General features: G+C 34.4%; 1 protein-coding gene across 1 annotated transcript in view; it reads left to right on the top strand.

The window, feature by feature from the left end:
- Positions 1–27,262, top strand: part of ACVR2A (activin A receptor type 2A) — an 89,120-nt gene that overhangs the window by 48,141 nt on the left and 13,717 nt on the right. The window contains exons 2-5 of the mRNA XM_033231573.1: positions 6,410–6,617; positions 9,551–9,660; positions 9,852–10,006; positions 25,287–25,430. Of these exons, the coding sequence (XP_033087464.1) occupies positions 6,410–6,617; positions 9,551–9,660; positions 9,852–10,006; positions 25,287–25,430 (617 nt within the window). The remainder of the gene's footprint in view (positions 1–6,409; positions 6,618–9,550; positions 9,661–9,851; positions 10,007–25,286; positions 25,431–27,262) is intronic.

Genomic DNA, 27,262 nt, shown 5'->3' with positions numbered 1-27,262 from the left:
AGATATGTGAATGTGAGAAAATATAGAGGGGATTCTGATGCACATCATTGATTAAGAACTGCTGTACGAAACCCTGCCTGCAAACCTTTTATGCTTATTTATTTCTTTTGAAAATGTCAGTGGTAACTACTTAGAGTTACTTTGATAGAATAAACCTATGGGTAGAGATTTGAAGTTTCAGGAAGTTTTAAATTGGGAGATGTTGTTAAAATTTAATATACGTAAATAACCGTGCCATCCTTTTTAGAACTATACCTTTAAAGTTGTAATGTAAGCTTAAGAATATAAAAATACATATAATTTACTTATTTTTATAATCATTATGTTACTATATTGAGTTCTTTAAGAGACTTGGTGGGATAGGGACTGATTGCAGGATCAGCTTGAGGAAGGGTGGGGAAATTGTCACAGCATTCCCCATAAGCCATTTTCTTTCTACTTATGAAAAATATCACTCTAGTTTAGATGTAGAAAACCATCCTGAATCCTATTTACCTTTAAAAAATGGTGGAAATGTCTTTTTAATAAGTAAAATGGCCCTTTGCTTATCTTCTATGTAGACTAGGATGGCAAATACAAGACACTAATGCTGCTCCCCTTCTCTTCCAATACTGTAAAATCCTCTCTAAAAATATTCTCACAATCTTCCGTGGTGTAGTGCCCTAGGCAGCCATTATTAATGCTGATTGCAATTGACACTGAAGGTAAAACCTATTTGGCATTTTTGCTCTGGGCAGTGTTCAATTATTTTGTCAGTTTTGTTTAGTTTTAGGGGTGTTCCTATGCCTGAGTGGGATTCTTCTTTTGGAAACTGGAAATAGTTGCATAGTGGTTTTTAACATGAATGAAATCGGTGATAATTCACAGAGACGCCTTTCCCAACAAAATAAACAAAAGTTAGGTTAGACAGACTATTGGGATTAGGACGTTGTTTTAAGCCAGGAGGTAGCAGACCGCACAACCTATGGGCCAAATCCATCTTGGAGCTAAGAATGATTTTTATATTTTTAGATGGTAGCAAAAAAAGAAGTCCAAAAAAAAGAATAATATTTTGTGAGTTGTAAAAACTACATGAAATCCAATTTTCAGTGTCCATAAATAAAGTTTTAATGCAACATAATCATGTTCATTGACGTATTGTCCATGGATGCTTTTGTGCTACAAGGGCAGAGTTAAGTAGTTGTGGCAGACCACATGGCCTGTAAAGCCTGAAATATTTACTGTCTGGATCTTTACATAAAAAAAAATTGCCATCCGTGTTTTAAGACAACAATGGGGGCATTGAATATTGCTTTTGTATTATTTGGTAAAGGAGGAAACTTACATTGCTCATATTTTCAACACGTTTCTGAAAATAATTTAGAAAGTGCCTATTGTTTGCATACAGATAAGTGGTGGTAGCAGCCTTTTTTCTTTCTTTCTTTTTTTTTTTTTATTATACTTTAAGTTCTAGGGTACATGTGCATAACATGCAGGTTTGTTACATATGTATACTTATGCCATGTTGGTGTGCTGCACCCATCAACTCGTCAGCACCCATCAATTCATCATTTATATCATGTATAACTCCATGGATAGGAAGAATCAATATCGTGAAAATGGCCATACTGCCCAAGGTGATTTATAGATTCAATGCCATCCCCATCAAGCTACCAATGACTTTCTTCACAGAATTGGAAAAAACGGCTTTAAAGTTCATATGGAACCAAAAAAGAGCCCGCATTGCCAAGACAATCCTAAGTCAAAAGGACAAAGCTGGAGGCGTCACGCTACCTGACTTCAAACTATACTACAAGGCTACAGTAACCAAAACAGCATGGTACTGGTACCACAACAGAGATATAGACCAATGGAACAGAACAGAGTCCTCAGAAATAATACCACACACCTACAGCCATCTGATCTTTGACAAACCTGAGAGAAACAAGAAATGGGGAAAGGATTCCCTATTTAATCAATGGTGCTGGGAAAATTGGCTAGCCATAAGTAGAAAGCTGAAACTGGATCCTTCCTTACCCCTTATACAAAGATTAATTTTTTTTTTTTTTTTTTGAGACAGTCTCTTTCTGTTGCCCAGGCTGGCGTGCAGTGGCATGATCTCAGCTCACTGCAGCCTCCACCTCCTGGGTTCAAGGGGTTCTTCTGCCTCAGCCTCCTGAGTAGCTGGGATTATGGGTGTGCACCACCATGCCCAGCTATTTTTTGTATTTTAACAGAGAAGGGGTTTCACCACGTTGGCCAGGCTGGTTTTGAACTCCTGACCTCATTATCCGCCTGCCTCAGCCTCCCAAAGTGCCAGGATTACAGGCGTGAGCCACCATGCTGGGCCTATTCTTTTATACACAGTTGAGGTGGACAGAACATAGTTTGCACTGTCAGTTCATGCTATAATTTGTTCCACAGTTGAGAGGAAGTCCATGACACCATTACTGCCCACAAATACTGGCAACTTACAACTACATCTCTGTGCTAGTATATTGTAGAACTACTGTTCTCAAAGTTTGTAGTCTCAGGACTTCTTTAGAGCTCTTAAAAATTAAAGACCCCAAAACTTTAAAAAAATATGAGTGATATATATCAATATTTACCATATCAGAAATTAAAGAAAATGTTTAACTTATTTAAAATAGCAGTAATCCATTATGTTAGTAAATAACAAGTTTTTATGAAAAATATTTTCCAAAACAAAATAATTAGTAAAATTTTTACAATCTCTTAATGATTGTCGTAGTAGAAGAAAACTGGATTATTGTATCTGTTTCTCCATTCAGTTTGTTGTGATATGTTATTTTGATTGAAGCATATGAAGGAAATCTGGTCGTACACAGATACATAGTTAGTTAAAGATATGGGTGTTTTTCTTTGATATCATACCGTAACTCAAGATACGGCAGTTTCTTTTCTATTGTTTTTTTTTTGAAGTCAATTTTATTTACATAGAATAAAATGTACTTTTTTAGATATACAATTCCATAAGTTTTGATGAGAATATATGAACCACACATGTTATACAATCGTAATACACCCCAATCAAGGCGTGTGGTGTTCCCATTTCCTTCATCCCACAAAGTTTCCTCATGCGCTTTTGTAATCACCTCCCTTTCCCTCACTCCCAGCTTCTGGCAATCTCTGAGCTGATTTCTGTCCCTGTATTTGTGCCTTTTCCAGAATATCGTATAAATGGAATCCTACAGGGCAGCCTTTTGAGTGTGTCTGCTTTCACTTAGCATAATGTTTGAGATTCATCCATTTTGTTGTAGGTATCACTAGTTCATTCCTTTTTTATTGTATGGATGTTTGCTTATCCATTCCTTATTGATGGACGTCGGAGTGTTTTTAGTTTTTGGAGATTATCAGTAAAGCCACTGTGAACAGTCATGTACAGATTTTTACATGGACTTATGTTTTTATCTCTTACGTGGATATCTACACGTGTGATTGCTGGGTAGTAGGGCAGGTGTGTGTTTTAACTTTAAGAAACTGTAAAGCTGTTTTCCAAAGTGGCTGGGCCATTTTGCTCTACCACCACTAATATGTGAAAGTTCTAGTTGCTCACATGTTCAGCAATACTTGATATTGTCCGTTTGTGTTTTTGTTTTGTTTTAGTCATTCTAATTAGTGTTAGTATTTCATTGTAGTTTTAGTTTGCTTTTCCCTGATGATTCATAATATTGAATAAAATTTTTCAAAAAAAAATTTTTATTCTTTGCTCTTTGGCAAAGGACCTATTTGAATCTTTTGCCCATTTAAATAATTGGACAGTGTTTTTTCCTATGATTGACTTGTAAGAGGCTTTATATTTTCTGAGTATCAGTCCTTTTTTAGAAATGTGTTTTGCAAGTATTTTCTTCCAGTCTGTGTGACTTTTTTCATCCCCTTAGCCTTCAAAGAGTAGAAGTTTTCATTTTAGTGAGAATCAGTTTATCAGTTCTTTCTTTTGTAGGTCATATGTGTTGTTCTAAGAAATCTTTGATAATTCAAGGTCACAAAGATTTTTCATTTTTTCTTTTGGAAGTTTAATAGTTTTAGATATTATTTTAGGTCTATGATATCTTTAGAATTAATTTTTGTATATGGCGTGATACATGTGTTGAAGCTTTTTGTTTTTTCTTTCTGCATATGGATATTCAATTGCTCCAGCATCTGTGGTTGCCATGACTATCGTTTTTCTATTGAATTACCTTGACATCTTTTCTCTACATCATCTGACCATTTATATGTGGGACTATTTCTGGATTATCTGTTCTGTCCCATTGATACATGTATCTGACTTTTCACTATAACCATACTGTTTTTATTGCTGAAGTTTTGTAGTAAGTCTTAAAATCAGTAGGTATGAATTCTCCTTTGTACTTTTTCAGAATTATTTTGGGTATTCCAGTTTTCTTGTTTTTCAGATAAGACAAGACATAATTTTGTAAATACTAGTTGCAGTGGGGAAGCTGAAACCATTGATGAACTTTTCATCTTTTGTAACATTAAAATCTGTTTTGTCATGCACATTGAGTGGATTTCTTTTTTTAACCCATGAATACTTTTGTAATATCACAATTTATTTGGAAAATATTGTTTCTCTGAATTATGTAGACTTTCTGAATACTGTCACATTTCATTATTCAATATTTAAAAGTCACATTTATTAATATCACCACTGATCTCATCAGAAAATTCTTTGACTATTGGAAAGGTTGACACCATCGCCTACTGCTGATGGTAGTAGATAAAAATTTTCAAAAGTTTTATTTTTGCTTGAAAACTTAAATTTTATCATTGGAAATGCATGCTTGTTAGTTGCTTTTCTTGGAGTCACAGGTTCACTTGGTTTACTTTTGAGAACATGCCTGTCAGATACCCAAGTGTAAACAGCCATAGTTTGTTAGTTTACAATTCAGTCATACGTGGGCTTTTTCTTGAGGCAACCATTGTATAGTTGATCCTTGAATAACAAGGGTCTTAATTGTGTCAGTCTACACATATGTGGATTTTTTTCAATAAATATGTTGGAAAAGGCTTTGGAGATTTGAGACAATTTAAAAAAACTCACAAATGAACTTTGTAGCCTAGAAGTATTGAAAAAATTAAGAAAAAAGTTAGATATATGTCATGAATGCATAAAATATATGTAGAAACCAGTCTTTTATCAGTTACTACCATAAAATATACACAAATCTGTTATAAAAAGTTAAAATGTATCAAAACTTACACATACACTTACAGACCATACATGACACAGTTTGCAGTTGAGAGAATTGTAAACAAATATAAAGATACAATATTAAATTATAATTGCATAAAATTAACTATAGTACACACTGTACTACTGTAATAATTTCATAGCCACCTCCTGTTGCTGTTGCGGTGAGCTCAAGTGTTGCGAATATCTACTTAAAACACCATATGATGCTAATCATCTCAGCTTGAGCAGTTTGTCTCTCCAGTAAATTGTATATCGCAGTCAAAAGTGATCTCTTGCGGTTCTAGCATATTTTTCATTGTGTTTAGCGCAGTACTGTGAACCTTGAATAACACCATGGGACCCATACAGAGTGCCACTGGTGATATTGGAATTGATCCTAAGAAGAGAAAAGTCTTGACGTTACAAGAAAAAGTGGAATTGTTTGATATATACCATAGATTGAGGTCTGCAGCTGTGGTTGCCATTTATGATTTATTTTGTGAACAGAAGACATAAACTTATGGTATTGATAAATATAGTTCAGTACTGTAAATGTATTTTCTTTTCCTTATGATTTATTTTGTGAACAGAGATGTAAACTTATGGTATCGATAAGCACAGTTCAGTACTGTAAATGTATTTTCTCTTCCTGATTTTTAAAATAACATTGTCTTTTCTGTAGCTTACTTTAGTGTCAGAATATAGTGTATAATATTATAACATAGATAATATGTGTTAATTGACTGTTGATGCTATTGGTAAAGCTCCTGGTTAACGGTAGTCTATTGGGAAAGTTTTTGGGGAGTCAAAAGTTACACACTGATTTTTGTTTGTGTGCAGAGTATTACTCCTGAGTTGTTGGGGGTCAGCTGTATTCACTATGCAGTAGAGTTATGTTTGCTTGGTTTTTGTCCCACACAATATTAAAATGTAGTCTGCTCAAGGGCCAAGGTTTAATCAAATTAATTTCTGTGGCTTTTCATCAAGAACATTCTCAAGTGAAGTGAGACTGGTGTTCAGAGAAATATTGTGATACGTATGGTTATTTCCTATTATAATGGCTATTTTTATATTTAAAGTACAGGGATTAACCTGGAAACCTAAACCCAAAGTTGTAAGTGGGAAGACAGTAAATTATTGACATTTTAGGAATACCTAAAGTTGCTATCTTGGAAAACAGTCTTTTATTTTAAGAGCTAATGTGGTTATATTGTTGTTTTTATTATCTTATAGGTGCTATACTTGGTAGATCAGAAACTCAGGAGTGTCTCTTCTTTAATGCTAATTGGGAAAAAGACAGAACCAATCAAACTGGTGTTGAACCGTGTTATGGTGACAAAGATAAACGGCGGCATTGTTTTGCTACCTGGAAGAATATTTCTGGTTCCATTGAAATAGTGAAACAAGGTTGTTGGCTGGATGATATCAACTGCTATGACAGGTAAGAACACATTTAAGATTTTATGGTAGTACTGAGTAATTTTCATCCTTCCCCCCTTTTTGAAAGGGGAAAAATCAGTGCATGAATTTTCACTTAAATGTTTCTTGCTTTTTTAAAAATGGGAGTATAAAGAATATTATAACATGCTCTAATGACAGTATATTTTAAAGTAATAAAATAAACATGGCATATTTATGTTTTATATTTGATATATTTTGAATAATCTACCAGGTAGTGAGATTCCCCAATGTTGTTAGGATTATAAACTTTTAAAATGCTAGTTTTTTAAGGAAAACATTTAAAAAATTACTTTAAAAGAGTTTATCTGTTGAAAAATCTATCCTCAAGAAGAATAAAACTTAATCATGTGTTTAATTTTCTTTCAGTTTCCTTCTTTATGTATCTGGAAGAAATTTATCTTTCTACATTTTTTTTCCCTTTTTTTTTTTTTTCTTGCAAAAGTAGGCGCTTCGCTCTTTACCCAAGAGACTTTTTTTTTTTTTTTTTTTTTCCTGGAGACGGAGTTTTGCTCTTGTTGCCCAGGCTGGAGTGCAATTGGCGCAATCTTGGCTCACCGCGACCTTCGCCTCCCGGATTCAAGTGATTCTCCTGCCTCAGACTCCCAAGTAGCTGGTATTACAGGCATCCGCCACCATGCCCGGCTAGTTGTGTATTTTTAACAGAGACAGGGTTTCTCCATGTTGGTCAGGCAGGTCTCACACTCCCGATCTCAGGTTATCCACCTGCCTCGGCCTCCCAAAGTGCTGGGATTACAGATGTGAGCCACCATGCGTGGTCTACCCCAAGAGACTTTTTAACTTGACGTTCAAAATTTCATCAGAACTAACACAGTCCTCAAACTACATACTTGTTTAAATTGCTTTACTCTGTACTGGAAGTAAAATACAGTGGTCATGTTATTGACTGCCTGTGATCTTTCTGTATGGCGTCCCATAGCAGTTAGAGTGATCTGTTCACTGCCTGGGCCACAGGATTTCTGCTGTGGGTAGGTGCTGAAGACAGGCAGAAGCTGTAAAGTCCTAGATAAACAGACATTTTGAAGCCAAAGAGTACTGCTGTATAGAGTGAACACTAGATACTTCTGGATCACTTTTGGGAGCCTCAGTTGATTACCTGGAATCTGTGTTTGATTAGCTGTATGTGACTAAGAGCTAAATGCATTGAATAAGCCCTTGAAAATTGGATTAATTACACTTTTCATGAGAAATTACAACACAGTCATTTAGATTTAGATATATATTTCATATTTAGGATGTCCTTCTAAGTATGTGAATTTTCCAGGGATTATTTCTATGTACTTATATATTTTAGCTGCATTTCTGATTATCAACCTCTACTAACAGAAGTGGTTAAGTGATACGTGCTGTTATGAAAGGTAAACAGGAAGAAATTGGGGAAAAAAGTTTGGGAATCATCTTTATCCCAAACTATTTTTTATCATTTAGTTGGAATCAGGGATTCCTATTCTTTTTTGTAGTAGAAAACTACTTTGCTCTTTACCTAAAGACAATACTCCAGCTACGTGAGACTCGATAGTGCCGAAAAGAGTAGTGAGCCATTTTCACTGGAGTCTGCAAGTGTGTTATTCATTGCAAATACTTGCTCTTGGAATGGTAATTAGTATACTACCTTTGTGTCTGGAGGTTAAATGCTAATTTTAAACTATAAAATTTTGTTTTTATACCTAAATTTAATTGAAAACAAATAGGATAGTAAGAGAAGTAAGAGGAAAAGAAGATTGAAGAATTGGCAAAGTGTGGAAGAAAAGAAAATGATAAAAGAAGAATGAAATTGAATGGTGAAAAGTAACTTTATTGAATTAATTAGGCTAAGTAGTCATGTTAATCTGTTGTAATTTGAGACATGATTTTAAATATCAGTTTTTAAATTTATATATTTCTCTTTATAAATTGTTAACATTTAGCTTTCATTTGTCTTTAAAAAACCTTCTGCCAAATAGATGTTGATGTTGAGTATATTTTAGTTTGATTTTGTTAAAACTCCTATCTCCCTGAAATTTCTTCAGCTTTTCACTTAAGAATTAAATTCTACCTTATTATTCTGACAGCTATCAGAAAAGTTCAGTTTGTTATTAAGATACACTATAAGTTCATCTGATGTTGATTTTTTAAAAATAGGTTTAGCTGTTTATTAGTGGGTGATTAGGATTTGTTCTAAAGGCTAAATCCAGGTCTTTTCATGACTTAAGCTCCTATGTAGAAGGCTACTTTATTTTTATTTTTTTGGTGTAATTCTAATCAGTTTGAGTTAGCAGTTATTGTTACATGTTTGTTTTCTGCTTACTGCTTATCTCAACCCTGTTCATTGCATTCAGGGAATTTAAATCTACACTCTAAAAAACAATGACAGTATTAATTTCTCAGCCTAGTTGGGGTTTCTGATGTTGAAATGTTTCGCCCATGAGATATGAGCTTTTATCATTTAGCATGTGTGTATGTATTTATATGTATACATATACACACACAGTTTTGTATATAGTTTTCAGTTTTTGTATTCTAGGAATACAAATGGGAACGCTATATTTCCTGTGAGCAAAAGTGCTCTTAGACCAAATTGCCTCATTGACTTTATGTCCTCTTCAAGCTTTTCTAATAACTAAAAAAATAAAAAAAGATGCTTGCCTTAGGTTGCTCATTAAAAACCAAATTACAGCGATAGTCTCTAGTAGTCAACGTGATTGTTATAAAATCGGTCGTTGATTTTTTTTTTCTAAAGAGATTTAGTAACAGGAATCCAGGAATATTTTTGTTTTTTAAGAATTATTAAATATTAATATGAATCTTGAAGTTGAATATAAATGACTAATTTATTTTATTGCAGAATAAAAACACCTGTTGTAGGGTCAGTATAATAATATTGATTTTAATTATTTTTTCTCTGCTTATTTACAGGACTGATTGTGTAGAAAAAAAAGACAGCCCTGAAGTATATTTTTGTTGCTGTGAGGGCAACATGTGTAATGAAAAGTTTTCTTATTTTCCGGAGATGGAAGTCACACAGCGTAAGTTCACAGGGAAAATACATAGGTTTGCTCAACTGTAGATTGGAAACAAAATATATTTGTGTTGATGGAATAATTTACCCCCACCTCTTCATATTCTTTTTTTCCTCCAAAATTTGAGACTATGACAAATATTTATTATAGAATTTTGTGGACCAAATCTGAGTTATTTTTCCCCCCCTTTTCCACAGCCACTTCAAATCCAGTTACACCTAAGCCACCCTATTACAACATCCTGCTCTATTCCTTGGTGCCACTTATGTTAATTGCGGGGATTGTCATTTGTGCATTTTGGGTGTACAGGCATCACAAGATGGCCTACCCTCCCGTACTTGTTCCAACTCAAGTAAGTTATTGTCCTGTACTTTGTAATGTTTTAAATTTTGTATTTTTGAGAAATATTACTGTGGTGAAACCCACTAACTTACTACAAATTATTTTCCTTTGGAGTTAATTTTTTAATGTTTATTGTCATGAGAAGTCTAGCTAACTTTGCAAGCTTATTAATGTACCATGTCCTAAACTTTTCTCAGTTTAGGGTTAAGGTCGAGTAGAATGAAGGGGTATTTGCGTTTCTATTCCTCTTTGGAGAGTTTTACTTTCATGCTAATACTTTTAGGTATTAATCTGCTTTGCTTCTTGAGAAGTCGTTTATGATGGAGAAGTTAAATCATAACCCTGTCTTTGCCCTCTGTCCCCTCCCCCATTTCTAAATTTCTGTGTCTTTTTCAAGACCGCTTGGCAAAACATTTTATCCATGGGGATAGACCCAGGAAGGTAACCAAAAAAGTATAGAAAAGAGAGGTTTCATAAAGGCTTCAGGAAGATACATCCATAAAGATGTTTTTTAGGGAAGGGGAGCAGAAAAGTAACCTTTCTGACCATATGTTGTTGGTAGATCAAGTATTTTTGTAGATCAAGTATTTTTTTTGGGTTGCCTCATATCAAGTGTGTACTGAAGACTAAAAACTTTTTTAAGGCTCTTGATTGTCACACACCACACCCCAAATATTTCTGGAAATATAGGTGTGGAGGGTAATCGGATTAAATTCATTAAATTTTCTACATTCTCTTATCATGTAGACACTTTGTGCAGGTCTGGTATTTATAAGGAGTTTTCATGGAAGTAGTTAGTATTCTACAGGCCTATGAAAGCTGATAATTTTCGGTTTTACTTGCTTGAGACATCTCTGAATTCTAGTAGTTTCTGTGTTTCTTTCAACTCAAGATCACATTACCTCAGCCTTCTGGATCTCTTGGTGTAACTTTGCTTCTTTAATACCAGAAGGATTAATGGTTAAAACTTGATAGAAGAAAATGGTAAAGTACTATAATTTAATGACCAAAACAACTCCTTCCCTCTAAGCTTTATTTATATAACACTTATTTCTCAGTGCTTGCAGCAATCTGTTAGCATTAGATCATGGATTCCCATAATCTTTGTAAGATGTGTATACAGAGAAATAAACCCAAAGGTAAAATACTGTGTTCGGTAATTAGGTAAACATTATTTTGTACATCTTGAGTATTTTAACTTTTAAACATTAGTAACTAAGTTTGTGTTCATTAAGAATCATTTCCTAAAAGTGCTTTAAAATAAAAAGTTTTAGTACATAGTCTATGTAGTTTACTCCAAATGACCATAGGATACACTCTTACCTTCTGTCAGTGATAACTTCTAAAAAAATTTGTTTTAGTACAAAATTTAGAAGAGAGATTATTCATTATTATAATAGTTTCCTGAATTTACCAGATCTGTGATATGATAGAAACAAGCTGGAAACCACGTTTATAAATAAATTTGTTACGGTTTTTATAGAAGGAGTTTTAAAATGTAATCTTATAGATAACACTGATCTGTATACAGTATTGTTGCAAAAATGTGCTTAAGGCTTTTCTTAAAGGGCTTTATATCCTATGTATGTGGTCAGTTTTTAAGAAATACTAAATAATTTAAGGGTTTGTACTTTTAAAAAGGATTGATGTTATTCATAAATAAGAACCAGGGATTTCCTGTAAGTATTCGTACATCTCTGTGGGTTTTAGCTGTTTGTTATGGTTAAAGTTACTGTACACATTTATTTAGTATTTACATGCTCTGTCATGAGTTTATATGAATTTGTATGAATTTCTGAAAAATAAGGAAGAAATGTAAAGATTTTGTGATAGAGTGACCTGGTGTGATCAAGCTTTGGTATGAAAAATACAAGACAGGCCTGACTTTATGCTTTCCTTCTGTCATAAACTATGTTGTGGAAAAGGGGCATTGTCATCAGTGTGAAACTTCACTTTTGTCGTCTCTTGCGGTCTCTGAAGCAGTATGGTTTCGTGCTTCAAGTCTTGTTTTTGCTGAGAGGTTTACGCAAACTGTTCTGCAAGACCACTTCGTGGCCATGATGTTACAAAAGGCTTAGTTTTATCTCCTATTTCAAAATAATAATTACATAAAGCATTTATTGAACATTTTACAGTGTACTAGCGCGCTGTTAAGTTACATTATACATAAAGATGTAAATTATATAGGAACATATAAAAAGCGTAAAATTTTTTTTTCAATGATTTCCAAGTTGTAAGACTGATACCATCTTTGGAGTTTGTTAAAAAATACAAATTTTGGGACCACACTCCTGAAAGTATGGAATGGGGCATGGGATGGTATGTTTTTAAAAGCTTCCCAGGTGATTCTGGTGACCAGCCAGGTATGGAAAACACTAATTTACTTTTATCTCACAGAGTTGTTTATGTAGTAAAATCTCCATTTTATAGATAGAAAAATCTGACCCAAGGACTCTTTGACACCAAAGCTTTGTTCTTATTACTTATGCTGTTCTGCCTCTTTTTTCAGAAAGCAAATGCCTTTTGTTTCATATAATTCAGTCAACTTTTCTGCTATCTCAAAATCATCCTGTAGGCTAATTTATTTTCCTACTTTTGGATATTGAATCGTTTGTATGACTACTAAAATGAGGAATAACATCATCTTATATTAACATTGTCTTACATAGGACAAAAAGAGAAGTAAAGAAGTCATAGATATATAGAAGAGCGTATTCATGTGTTTTCCATTAAAAATTTCCAAAAATTCTAAAGTACATTTTGGAATAGGGTTGATGACCCTTTTTAGAATAGAGTTTATGAACATGTGATTGGATTGTAGATAAAAATTTCTGTGCTCGAGTTGATACTGCCAATTCCTATTAAGACTTTTTCGAAGGGTAGGAGAAGTAGGAGAGAGAGATTCGAAGTCTTGAGGTGACTTCTGTCCTTCACCCCATATTCATGTCCCCATATTTCAACTTTAATTCCATACCAGTTAGGAAAAGATCTTACAGTCTTGCCATGGAGTTTTGGAACATTCTTCCTCTGGATTCTTTAAGTGCTTTTAGACAGTGCCATAATGTTTGTCATTCTTTTTCTTAGGGAGACTTTTCCTCAAAGCTTTGGCTAAAGGATGGTTTGTAAATGAACTGGTCTGTTGTAAGACATTGTTCTCATTACTAGGAAGCTGGTTCTGGCAGTTAGGTGAGGGATTCTTTATCTCTGTGACATTAAATTGTTTAGATTTTTTCCTGGTTGTGTTAGTATTTTATCCTGAAGAAGTGGTGCAGGGGTTTAAGTACTTTCAAATCTGGTCTTTCACTATGGTTCCTAATAACCAATAAAAATACAAATTCTGGAATAAATTTAGCACAGTTGAAGGCATAGAGAAAAGCAGTTTGCTGGTTGTTGTTTTTTTTTTCTAAGTCCTATATTTCTATCATAGTTGCATGGTATCACTTTGTTCTTATTCATCCTGGATGAAAGTCTTGGAGACAGCTATTCTTGCCTCTGTCATTTACCAAGTCCTGTTCATTTGCCTTTTCATCCTGATTGATCCTATTGTAGTTCAGGACATTATTACTCCTAAGGCTAAGATTATTTCTATAATCTCATAGTTGGGCTTCTTGCTTCCATTTCTCTCCCTTCATCTGTACTATTGCCAAAATAGCATTTTACATGTTTGATTATGTTACTTATGTGCTTAAAATATGTGTGGACTCTCAGTGAGCCACAGCAAAGAATACCAAGTTTGGAGCATGACATGTGGTCTGCCATACTCTCTTTGTCTTTTGGTACTTTCTTCCCATTACACCCCAGGACATCTGTCGTATGCATCTAGCATTGTATTAGTTGTAATCCATCCTTGAAAGATTTGAGAAAATAGTGCTTGGGTCCTTCTTTCACTTGTCATTCAGATAAATAACCCCAGTTGAGAAGGGCTCATAATGTGTTTTGTTCTCCCACTAGATTGTAAGACTCTTGAAGATGAGGTATATATTGTAATTACTGCTGTTTGTTACACAGTATTTGTATGTAATAATCTTTCAATAAGTGCTGAATTGCTGAATTGAGTTTGTTGCATTTGGATTTATACTGAGATGATAATGTAGTATGTCCAGGGATTCTTTTAATAAACATTCAGGTGCTTTAGGGCTTTGCCTTGAGAGAAATCTTGAGGCCATGATTTTGCCGGGGGCTGTAAAATAAGTTGAAGTATTTCAGGCATTTATAAGAGAATGACATTATTTAGTTCTTTCTGTAATCACAGACAAAGCATCCTATCTGTTTTCATTACCCAGGTCACTTTTCTTTTGCCTGTGCTGAAACTATCTTCCCACTTATAGGAAGATGCTTTTATAATATGCGTTGAGTAAACTGAATGCAAACTGGTTTTTCTAGTGACAGTGAGTCATGAATATGAGGGAATTGATAGACTCTATTATTAAGAAGTCTTGTTGTGGTTAGAGCTAATGCAGTTTCAGTAAAATGGCGCCGCTTTCATAACCGTATGTGAGCTTGTTTCCTGCTTATAAGATCGATATTTGTGCTGATAAAATACCACTTGATAAGAAAAAGAATTTTAAGGGTTAGAAATGACGTGCCTTTAACAAGGCACGAAGTTAGCTTCTTGTTTACTTTTAAAGGCTATATAAGTAGTGCTTCAGTATTGAAAATTAATTCTTTCTTAAATAACATCAGCCTGTTCAATCCTTACTTTATGATAGTTTGTCTAGGTGTGGGTCTGATAAAGACTAAAGCTTTGGGATACCTAATTTAGGCATACAAAATATTCCTTTGACCTTAACATTAAGGTAATAATAGGTTGTCATTTCATGCTATGTCAGATTACTATCTACTGAGAAACCAAGCCATCTGTGAAAATGCTTTGTAGGATTTTCTTCTTGAACATGAGTTTATGTATTTAAAATTAATAAGAATCTGAAAGGGTAGGGAAACATTTTTCTGCCAAGTTAATTTAGGAGAGTATGCTGCTTCCTTATTGGGGGAGGGTACAGGAGAAATTTACTAAATTTATTTAGTATTTAATATGCTAATAACAAGTTATACTTACAAAATAAATATTACATTCATAGAAACACGTCTTGAAATAGGTTGACTACTGATTGGAGTTTATGAACACATCTCTCTTCTGCTTTTTCTCTCATTTAAAATTCTCTTCTAATTAAAAAATTAGTTATAAATACATGTTTGTGGTATCAAGACAAACTGTACAGAAAGAAGTATGAAAAAATAGAATCATTTTCTCCTCTTCCCTTTCTCTGTCACTTTTCTGAAATAATCATTTTTAACAGATTGGTGTATATACCTTGGTACCTTTCTCTAGCCTTATTTTTTTGAGTATATATGTTTTCTTTTTTATAAACTATAAACTATTCCACAACTGGCTTATTTTAATTTAACAGTATATGGAGGACAGCTTTTCAGATTGATATTATTAATCTTTTATTAAATTTTGTGTTTTTAAGTGAAATGTAGTGGAGTTTTATTATACGCTTATGAAATACCAAAATTTGATTTTTTGGTAAAAATTGTGTATATTTAAGGTGTACAGTGTGTTTTTTTTAAGCTTAAAGTTTGTATTAGTTTTCTAAGAGATAGAACTCACATCTCACAAATATTTGCAACTTTTTTTTTTAGTATGTTTAAAATATGACATAATGCTATTGTCTTATGCACGAGCATTCTTTCGTGTGTGTTTGGGTGTGTGTATGTATATGTCTGAGAAATAGTGTAGGACTACTATAAATGTTGTTCTGTGTCCTACCTTGGTGTGTGATTATTTTTGTATTGGTAACCTAAATTACAACTTACTTTAATATATACTTTTAATTGTGGGGAGAAGTGTCGTAAGTTATCTTGACATGCAGCTTGACAAAATAAATTTACTCTCATCAGGCATATATAATTTATTCCACTTACAAATGCTCAGACAAAGCCAGTTGGAGATTGTCTAAAATTCTATGTCCAAAAGCAAAAAGGGAGGAAGGGGAGAAGGTAAAAAATTTTAACTTTTATCAATAACTTAAAATAAGGTAAAGTTGCACATTAAAATTAATAAATGCACCTTATTTCTAAAAGTGACTTCTGTTTAAATTTTGAAATCTTGAATTCAGGTTTTCTTTGGCTTGTACAGGGTCTCGTCTGTCAATTTACAAATGGGATTGGTGCATATGGACCAGAGTATGTAATTTATCCTCCTTCTCTGGCAAGGAGATGTGTATTTAAGAGGAAGTGTGTTTGTTTTTTTCCTGTGTTCTTCATTTCCTGGACCTCATCCTAGACCTTGTTCTTTCATTCCTAGTTACTTCATTGCTGTCAAATATATATATATTTAATTAAGATAATAGACGTGAAAAACATCCCATTGTTAGCTAAAGCTGCTTGTAGCAGATGAACTAGAAATTGTTCAGGATTTTCATTTTTGCTTAACTGCTCACCCAATGTTTGATTGCCTGTGGTGTGCCAGGCACCATGCTGTGTATATGGTAAAAGTGGCACGAGGACAGTACTTGTTTCCCCTTCTGGGGCCTACAGTTACTGTGTAGGTGAAGTAACAGGATGATTGTTTGATTGTAGCCTGGAAATGAAGGGTAAATAGTATAAGAAGTGAGGTGCTTCAACAATTTTAGGCAAAGACTGGAGGAAGGGAGGAAAAATGTCTGATTCCAGATCTGTACTGATTGGGAGAGGAGCCACATGTGGGTGCCTAGCTAACGCTAAGTGTTCAGTAAGTATTCACTGTTATTGGTATTAGAGTAACGACTTCAAAATTGAACTCAAACAGAATCGTTTTTACTGAAATTATTGTTGATATATGTTAATACTTTGAAATTAACTTAGTGCAATAAAAGATTCATTTTGAGTATTGTATCAGACACTATACAGATCATATGACACTTATTAACTCATTTAATTTGTTAGTACCATGGGGTTCTGTCCTATTTATCAAGTCCATTTTATTTTATTTTGTTTATTTATTTTTTTTACTTTAAATTCTGGGATACATGTACAGAACATGCAGGTTTGTTACGTAGGTATATGCATGCCATGGTGGTATGCTGCACCTATCAACCTGTCAACTAGGTTTTAAGCCCCATATGGATTAGTTATTTGTCCTGATGCTCCCCTTCCCTTGTTCCGCTGCCCCTTGACAGGCCCCAGGGTATGTTGTTCCCCTCCCTGTTTCCATGTGTTCTCATTGTTCTACTCCCACTTATGAGTGAGAACATGTGGTGTTTGGGTTTCTGTTCCTGGGTTAGCTTGCTGAGGATTATGGCTTCCAGCTTTATCCATGTCCCTGCAAAAGACATGATCTCATTCCTTTTTATGGCTGCATAGTATTCCATGTGTATATATGTACCACATTTTCTTTATCTGGTCTGTCATTGATGGGCATTTGGGTTGGTTCCATGTCTTTGCTGTTGTGAATAGTGCTGCAGTAAACATACGTGTGCACGTGTCTTTATAATAGAATGATATATATTCCTTTGGGTATATACCCAGTAATGGGATTGCTGGGTCAAATGGTATTTCTGGTTCTAGATCTTGAGGAATCACCACACTGTCTTCCACTATGGTTGAACTAATTTACATTCCCACCAACAGTGTAAAAGCGCTCCTATTTCTCCACAGCCTCACCAGCACCTGTTGTTTCTTGACTTTTTAATAATCAGCCATTCTGACTGGTGTGAGATGGTATCTCATTGTAGTTTTGAAGTCCGTTTTATAGATAAGAAATTGAGGCACTCATAGATGAAGTGACTTGGCTTAGAGTCACCCTAGTGGGTGGCAAAGCCTGGGCATTTATATCCAAGGATTATTGCCCATTGATTGAATGGCTTATTTAAATAAATAATTAAGTGGAGTCCATTAAAAAAACCAAAGCAGGGGCTGGGTGTGGTGGCTCACACCTGTAATCCCAGCACTTTAGCAGGCTGAGGTGGGCGGATCACCTGAGGTCAGGAGTTTGAGACCAGCCTTGCCAACATGGGAAATCAACATGGGGAAACCCCATCTCTACTAAAAATACAAAAATTAGCCAGGCATGGTGGTGCACACCTGTAATCCCAGCTACTTTGGAGGCTGAGGCGGGAAATCACTTGAACCTGGGAGGCGGAGCTTGCAGTGAGCCGAGACCATGCCACTGCATTCCAGCCTGGGTGACAGAGCGAGACTCTGTTTCAAAAAGAAAAAAAAAAAACCAACAAAGTAGGATAAAGAGATCAGAATATATAAACTACATTTAAAATAGTTTTCATAGTGACTATATGTGGCCTTATAGGTAAACGACCATTTTACCATCTCACAATTTATTCATGTGTAACATGGTCTCCTTTCTGTTTTTTTCAGCTACACTTGCAGAATACAGATATGAAAATAAATCAAAATAAACTTCTGTAGCCAGTAATAAACCTGATTCTTTTAAGCAGCAACCCCAAAAGGAAATTTGGCATGCCTACATTTCTTTCAGACTTTTAACTCCAGTGCTGGCTACCTTGGGGTGCTCTACTTCTTAGGGAACATATCCAGAATCTTCATTTCACCTGCCTTGGCCTTTCTTTGCTTTCCTTTCTAGAGGAGTAGGATGAGAGAAACTGTAGGAAGTAGGAGTTAATCACAGAGAAATTTTGATGACCTAATGGGATGGAATCATTGCTGTGCAATTGACATGTCAATATTGTTGAATCTCTTAATGTATGTCTTGCTTTCCTTAGTTCAGAAACATCGTCCTCGCATATACTGTATTATTTATAAATTCTGTTTCTATTCTGCTTGGCAGGATAGTCTTTTTAAAATTTAAAATGGTAAAATTTCTTAGAATGTAAAATAATTAGTTGATATTAAGAGGAAACAAATTCAGAATTTGTCAGTTTTCACATAGTTGGGTAGGAGGACCTTCATTCGTCTTGGTAGTCCTGAAAAGTTGTTGAGTGAGGTATCTCCACCCCCCAAAAAAATCAGTCTCTCTCTCTCTCTAGATACAGAGATACAGGTATTTCTTGGAATGGTTTGAATAGTAAATACAGCTTACAGTACATATATATACATGTTTAAAAAATCTCTATTTTCTAGAAAGATTTTTTTTTTTGTATTCCAGATCTGTGTATCTGTTTGCTAAATATCTCCATTTATATGTCTCCAGGCACTTACCATTCACAGATAATGATTGTCTCTCACAAACCTGGTTCTCGGTAAATGGAACCACTGTCCATTTGGTTGCATAAGCCAGCAAACTAGGATGTCTCAACTCTGTTTTTCACCTTAGCTGCTTCCCCCTAGTACTTACTCCATTTCTCAAGAGTCTTCTTCACAGGGAAATCTTCTCACACTTTACCTGTCATTATAAGTCAGGTTTCTCTTCACAGATGTTGAAGGTACTGAATTCCTTTTTATTAGTGCGAATTGTTGGTTAGTCCTGCGGTGCACTACTGCAAGCATCATGAGAGCCTGGCTAGTCAGTGCCTGGCACAGACTAGTTACTCAGTAAAATTTGTGGGTGAATGAATGAATGAATGAATGAATAAACTATTCTTCATTCTTTTCTGATATTTGGCAGTTTTTTTTTTTTTTTGCCCACCTCAGGGGTAAGCAACAAGTCTTTCTTCATCTACAAACCTAATAGCTTGTTAACATGCAGATTCGATTTTCACCGTTACCTACAGTGGTAGTATGTAATATCAAGCTACATTTTCTATGTTGTGAATCCGAAGAGTTTGTTTGCTTTTTGCTTAGTTGTATATTTCAGTGCATTTTATTTTATTTTACTTTATTTTTATTTTTGGAGAAGAGGTATCGCTCTGTCACCCAGGCTGGAATGCTGTGGCATGATTTCAGCCCTCAGCCTCCCAGGCTCAAGATGTCTTCCCTCCTCAGACATCCGAGGAGCTGGGACCACAGGAATGTGCAACCATGCCCAGCTCATTTTAAAAAAAGTTTTTGTAGAGAAGGGATCTGCCTATGTTGTTGCCTAGACTGGTCTCGAACTCCTGAGTTCAGAGAGCCTCCTGCCTTGGCCTCCCAAAATGCTGAGATTATAGGTATGAGCTATCATGCCTGGCCATTTAAAAACATTTTGCTTTACCCCTCTTATTTTGTCATGTAGTTTATACATTCAGGACTGTCGCTGGTGTCTCTGTTTATTCTAATCCTCATTTATTGAGAAGTTTATTAAGTAAACATATATGTGGTTACTTTGTATTTATTCGTGTACTTCAGTGAATTTTTTTTAAATTCTGTTTTTACCCTTCATATTTTGTTGCATAGTTGATATTTTGAGGCTTGTTCTTGGTGTCAGTTGGGGTTATTTTATAGCTTACCCTAATGTTCATTTCTTGGGAAATGTATTGAGCAGAGACATACTTTTTGGTAAGATGTATGGATAGCACCTACTTGCACAATGCTAGTATGGTGGCATCTTTATCTCTGAAAACACCTGTATTTAAACAAGATCTGAGAGATCCTTGAGCCTTTGGAAACCATATTCTAGTTACTCAGTTGGCATGTATTTCTTTCAAGGGATTAATTTTACTCTGGAATACTGATAAGATGTTTTGATAGTAGGATTATCTCAGCCTTTTGGATGAATTATAAATACTCTTGAATCATTATCACAGGAATGAAATCTAGAAGGAAGAAAACTAGTTAAGCAACTGGTACAGATAATTGAGTTGTCAGTTCTGTTTTGTCAGTGCTATTGTTCTCTATAGAACTGTTGGAAACTGGGGAACATAACCATCATCCATTGGAGGAATTCTCAGCTTCCCTAGCACTGGTGATGATATTTCTTTTAATTTTAAATTTAGACCTTTACCTATTTTGGGATGACTGGAAAAATGAAAATCATGTTCTCTGTCAGTGTCTGAGTGTTTTTAGAATGTGAGATGTGTGATTACTTGTTCCCAGGGCTACCACTGCTTAAGTGCTTCACCTTGATGTGCTGGACAATTTGGTTTGATAATATTCTGTCACTATGTTTTACTTAATTCTGATGATCTTGTTTTCCTGTCTTAGTTTCTTGCCACGGTGTATTATGGTGCACGCACATAGCCACCAGAAACATTTTTCTGTCTCACCATTATGATTCTGTCTTCCATGAAAGGGAAGTGAGGCAGTTCAGGAAATTCTAGAGGTTCTTAAGACAACTATCAGAAAGTCTGAGAAACTGATTCTAGCTATATATAAATTTTTAGGGCTGCTAACTCGTTTTTGCTAAAGGCAATACTGCCCTCTAGTGTCCAGAAGGCAATTCCAATTTGTAAATTCCTTGTTGTATGGTTTAGACTCTAGCGGCTCTTAGAAAAATAAATAATCATTATTTAAGACTTGGTTTAGTTTGTTTGCAGGCATGAAGTCATTGGATCAGTTAACTTGGGATTATACTGGAGTCAAGAATTTGTTTACTACCTATCTCTCATATCTAAGGGGTTCTTTTTGATAATACTTTCCTCTGTTTATAAGGAAAGTGTTCCCTATCTTTAAACAATGTAAAATATTGGATCATTGCCAACTTTTAAAATACTAAACCATTATTCTCTTTCCTTCACTTTTGTAACTGATGTGTCATTTTTCATTTCATTCTGGATATGAATCGTAATTTCTTTTGCCTGTGTTTTTTCTTCACAAGCACGCCTTTCATATAATGATAGAGGTAAGATGCATTGATGTTTGTTTTATGGTTGTGGAACTTTCTGTGGATGCATACTAAACATTTTGTTCTTAGATTTTTGTTGTTGTTACTGCTTTACTGTGCATCCTCTATAACTTATACATTTATGTCATAAAGAGTTCTCCCCCACCCAGCTTTATTATTAAAACATGATTGATTTGACTTAGTAATGGCTTTTAGTTTTAAGGGACTGACAGTATTTATATTTATTTAAGGTAGGATGTAGAAAAAACTATTTTACTTGATTAGAAGTTAACACTAATGGCTCCATTAGTCTCAAAAACCTTGTATTGGTTAATTTTTATAGTATGTCATTAGCTTAAATGTCAGCATGTGTTCATTTTTAACAGGGGTCGATTTTCTAATCCAGCCCATTGTATTTAAATGTGAAATAGATATTTTTAGATAGCTTCATCTTTGGCATCTTTAGTAAATGAACTAGCTACAGGAGTATAACTTTTGATGATATATTGCTATCTGAGGTTTGAGCATTTAATTAGATTAAAATTCATCCTTCAAATGGAGAACTCAGAATAAGTAAAATGATCAGAGATGACTTTGTAGCTTCTCACCTCTAATAATTTATTCCACTGTTGGTTAGTAATGATATTGGGTAGAGGTTTGGGGGCAGGGGATTACTTTTTACAGGTTGTCATTTCAGTATGTCTTCTCAACCTGATGTCTTCTGATACCATAATTTTCACATACAAATGAGTAAAGACGGAATGTAATCAGAACCATGTTCTAATGTATATTTTTTTAGTTTTGCAAAATAGCATGGATGTTGTAAGAGAACTGGACATTTAGGGAAGGTTTTAGGAATTCTGAAATCCTTATAGCTGCCTCTCTGCTCCCCATTGGTTTCTCTGTGTAGCCAGGTAAAGCCATATTTTGTGGATGACATCAGAAATTGCTTGTCATTTATGAAATTGATGTCTACATTTGTCTTCCCAGGGGCTTATATATTTTAAAGGTATACATTTTCATTTTTAGAATCAAGTATTGATTTTTTTGTGAGTAAATTACTATAATGATGCCAATTAATTAAAAATCATTTCTAATATTCTTAGATTATAGGATGAGTAAAACTTAGAGATGAATTTAAAGTTTCATTCTAGTAATTTTTTGTTTAAAAAGGCTTAGAGATTTTATAATCTGTGCTACAGTTACTCATTTTTGAACCCAGTCCTTTGAGTATTAAAGAATATTATTTAAAATTCCATTGAAAAGCTCATGCCATTACTAAAGGTTTTGAGGTTCTACCCCATGAAGACCTTGTAGACCTTTTTCTCACCCTTTCAAAATTGACCAGTATTCTTTTTAATTGAAGCTTTTACCTTTTAAGTCATTTTGACAACAATATTTTTTCTGGCTGTTACTGTACAATATTGAATAAATTATGGTAAGAGGGTGATCTAAGATTATTTCTTTCTGAAATAATGGTAGCTTAGAAACTTGTTAAACAGAGCCTTGGGAATATATGGGAACTTGAAGTATATACATTTGGAAAATGTATAATGAACTTTTTTTTCTAAATTTAGATATTGAAAATTATTATGTTTTCTAAAATGTTATCCTAAAATCGTAGTTTGAATTGCTGACATATTAATTGTGGATTAAAAAATCTGTATCTTATTTTATGGATTGAATCATATTCGTGTTGTTGGTATCCTTTAGAACAAAGAGTGGGTAATGTGTAGATTAACTATGGAGACCTTACTAGTCAATGTACATAAAAGCTATTCAAAATCTTAATATTGAATTTAGCGCTGTATTCCCTCTACCTAGTCATTTTTCCTCTTCAGCTTTCAGCCATTTTCTGCATACTTTAGTTTTTAGTTTTTGGCATCCCCTCTGGTTTGAAACCTATCTCTCTACCTTACAAACATATTTCTATTTAGTTTAAATATGTCTTTATGCAGTAATACAGTAACTCTTTGCCCTTGAGGACTGAATGGTTTCCTTTCCTCTAGAAGAGCAGTTTTCAAGCTTTTTTTTTCTCCTTTCTCCACATTCATATAAGCAGTCTGCTCCAATCAGTAGAATCTCTCAGACAGAGATGATCACTTGAAGAATGAGGAAGGGAGGGTGTAGTTTTTAATAAAAATTCTCTAGAGGTTCTTGTGTCCCCTCCACTGAGAATCACATTTGAGAGCCTATCCTTCCTATAAGATTTATATCTGACTTCCTTGACCCGTCACTCTACTAACAGAAACGTTCTTTCATGTTTTGAATGTGGGAAGGACAAGCAACTTTGTAGACCAAAAAAAAAAAGTCTGAGTTTGAAATGAGTCACAAGAAGTCTTCTGTTTTATCTTACTGTTTAAATAAGAATTGTAAAGCCATTTTATAAAGATGGTCTCATTTAGAAGAAGAAATTGCATGTTTTTCCTATATAACACCTTGCAATGTTTCTGTTGCTGAGGTTCTTTCTAGTACACAGTAAACTTCTAAAACTCTTGAGTGGCACCAGTGAGCGGAGGAGTGATGCCTAAAGAAAGCACTAACTGTCTTTGAGGCATTAGAAGAAGAGATAAAAAGAAAGGCAGAGAGAGATGCATTGATCTGGGATCAGATAACATTTCCAAGTGTCTGAGGTGCCACCCAGTGTCATCATATCAGTTGCTTTTGCCACAGAAATTTTAGTTCCTCTTCAAAATACTCATTATGCAGCCTTCCAAACCCTTCTGTTGCTTTTCTCTGGAAGCTTTCCAAAAGGCTTCCTGCGTCTTGCTTTAGTTGCAGATAGGGAACTGAGAGAATGCTTTCAATGAAGGGTTGCATCCTGCTTAGATAGGATTCCCTTGTGATTTGTAGATGCTATATTCCTATTTATATATTATGTTTGCTCTATTTTTAAAAAACTATAGCAGTGCACGTTTCTTTCATATACCATATCCTGTTATCTACTGTGATGACCACTTCTTTTCTGGATTTTTATTTGTACTTCTTTGCCAGTCAGTTCCAGAACACAGATAATTTTTTTATATCAGATCAAAGGGATGAATTGTTAATATGTTTAAAATTAGAATGAACCAAACAGTTTGGTTAAAGAAATATTTACTTACATATTTCCTGTATGTACTTTGTATTTGATACACCTATCTGCAATGTGTTTAAGAATGACTGTGGGTATCTCTGATATTAATGAAGAAAAAATTTAAACAGTCACTGGAGAAAGTAATAGATCTTAAGGAGAGGTTTTTGCTGATACATAGTCATAATTTGCTGTTTCTGGCACTTTTCAAATCATCCTCCTCGAAGTACACACTGGATGAAACAAATGAAATATTGTTAGGAGTATTCATAGTTAACAGAAAATCTTAGTGGGGAAAATTAGTGAGACTGGATCAGAAAGATTTTAGATCTTTTCTCCTGTGGTACATATAAAGCAATAATGCTGAACGTTATTATGAAAGCTCTTAATTCAGGTTGCCTGCCTTGTGATCACTGTAGATAATTAGTAATCTAATTATGGCAAAATTGAAGTTAATGTCATCCATATGTGTTTACTGTTTCTGTCAGTTGACTTTTCAGTATACTCACTTTTTTTCTCATTTCCAGAGTTGATATGTATCATATTTTGCTTATTTATATTATTATTATTATTTATCTGTAGGACCCAGGACCACCCCCACCTTCTCCATTACTAGGTTTGAAACCACTGCAGTTATTAGAAGTGAAAGCAAGAGGAAGATTTGGTTGTGTCTGGAAAGCCCAGTTGCTTAATGAATATGTGGCTGTCAAAATATTTCCAATACAGGTATGTTTATTGCAGTTTTGTCATCTTACATATATGTTTTATGGCTAGGTCATCATAACTCAGAAATAGTCTCAAAAGAGAAGCCATACGTTCCAAGGTGGTTCTTTGTGATACTGGGGAAAGCAGTTAGCTCTTTTAATGCCTGCCTTTGCATATGAGAGATTGAATTGTTAGTATAACAATCATTATGTTTGTCTGGAGTGGTGGAATTAAATGAATGCATAGGAGATCTTTTGCCAATGAAAATTCCATAGAAATGTTAAATAAAGATAAATATTCCAATAAACAAGTCTAATTGAGTGGTTAAATTTTAATATCCCCCTACATTGTCAGAAAAAGCAAACAGAAAAACAAAAGAGTAGTATATTTTGTTTTGGAATTGGTATTTGGAGGTGTATTACCAGACTTGACTTACTTTCATTCTACTTTGAGTGTTTAATTATTTCAGTTTTTATTTGATGCATTTTCAGAGGCAATCAAGACTTCAAATAATTGGTTTATTGTTGAATTGTTTTTATTTTAAAGGTTGGCCGGACTTCTCATAAAACTCTGATCTAATGTACCTCTGAGCTATTCTTGTGTTTTGTTTTGTTCTGTTGGTGGTATAGATTTATGATGATTCTGTCTTCCCCGTCTCTTATATACCCTGGCGTCTCATGATATCCTTGGTACTGATGTCTTGGTTGGATTTGGTGTTACAGGCTCTACCACTACACTTAGAGAGTGGATCTTTCTTTTTCCAAAGTTGTCATATAAGCAATTTCTTTGTCTTAATATACCTAGATTTTAAGCTTTTTACCTCCTCTGTTCAGTCTTACTTCCTCTGTTCAGTCTATGAACTGTATTACGTAGAGTTTATGAACTGTATTACAATTTTTTTTGGTAGCTATAAACCACAGTTTAGTTTTCAGAGAGAAAGTGTATTCTATTGTGCCAAGATTCATAAGTGAGATAAAGGAAGAAATTATTTCCATGTGTAAGGAAGCATAAGGATCAGAGAAAGGCATTTGGATGATATTAACTTAAGCCCAACAACAGCAACAACAGTAGCTAACATTTGATTGTATGTTTTTATTGGGTCAGGTAGGGGTGTTTTACATATATGAGTGCTCACTAATATGTGTACATATATTGCCCACGTGTACGTAAAATGCAACATATAATACAACAATTCTATAAGACAGACACTACAATACCTGTTCTACTTAATGAGGACACTGAAGGATTATGTAACTTGCTAGAGGTTAGTGGGAGAGCCAGGATTTAAGTTTGAACAGTTTGGATGCAGAGGATTTCTAAGGGTTTGTAACCATTATGCTGTGGTACCTCTCACTATTACTGTCTTTTAGTAGTGAAAAGAAACTAATCTTTTATAAGAAGATACTTAGTAGACATGGATCACTTGCAGGCACAAATGAATATATGGTGTCTTAAATTATTGCATTGCGTACCTATGCCCCTTGCTTTCTCATTGACTTTGCAGGGTATGCTAAACATTTTTTAAAGGATGTTTGATATGTTAGTTTTTGAAAAGAAGAAGTTTTCTGTTTAGAGGAAGTCATTCTGCCTGAATTTCATCTTTCAAGGAGATTATTCTGAATAGTACCACAAGTAGCTTCACACCATGATGAAATTACAATGTAATTAATACTTGCAGTAACTTATGTGTTGCCGTTGTAAGATTAATGCAGCATTTCAGATCAACTTCTGCGTGTGTAAACTAGAAACACAGAAAAGTACGTTTTGAGGGAATGGACAGGGCAGGCATTTAGTATAAATTTGTTAACCTATTGTCAGAGCTTTTTTCTTATTACAAAACAGACCAAAAGTTT

The sequence above is a fragment of the Trachypithecus francoisi genome, unplaced genomic scaffold (assembly GCF_009764315.1).
Source record: "Trachypithecus francoisi isolate TF-2019V2 unplaced genomic scaffold, Tfra_2.0 Lachesis_group13, whole genome shotgun sequence".
NCBI lineage: Eukaryota > Metazoa > Chordata > Mammalia > Primates > Cercopithecidae > Trachypithecus > Trachypithecus francoisi.
Note: the sequence above shows the minus strand (reverse complement) of the source record. Positions and strands in the feature narration are given on the sequence as shown.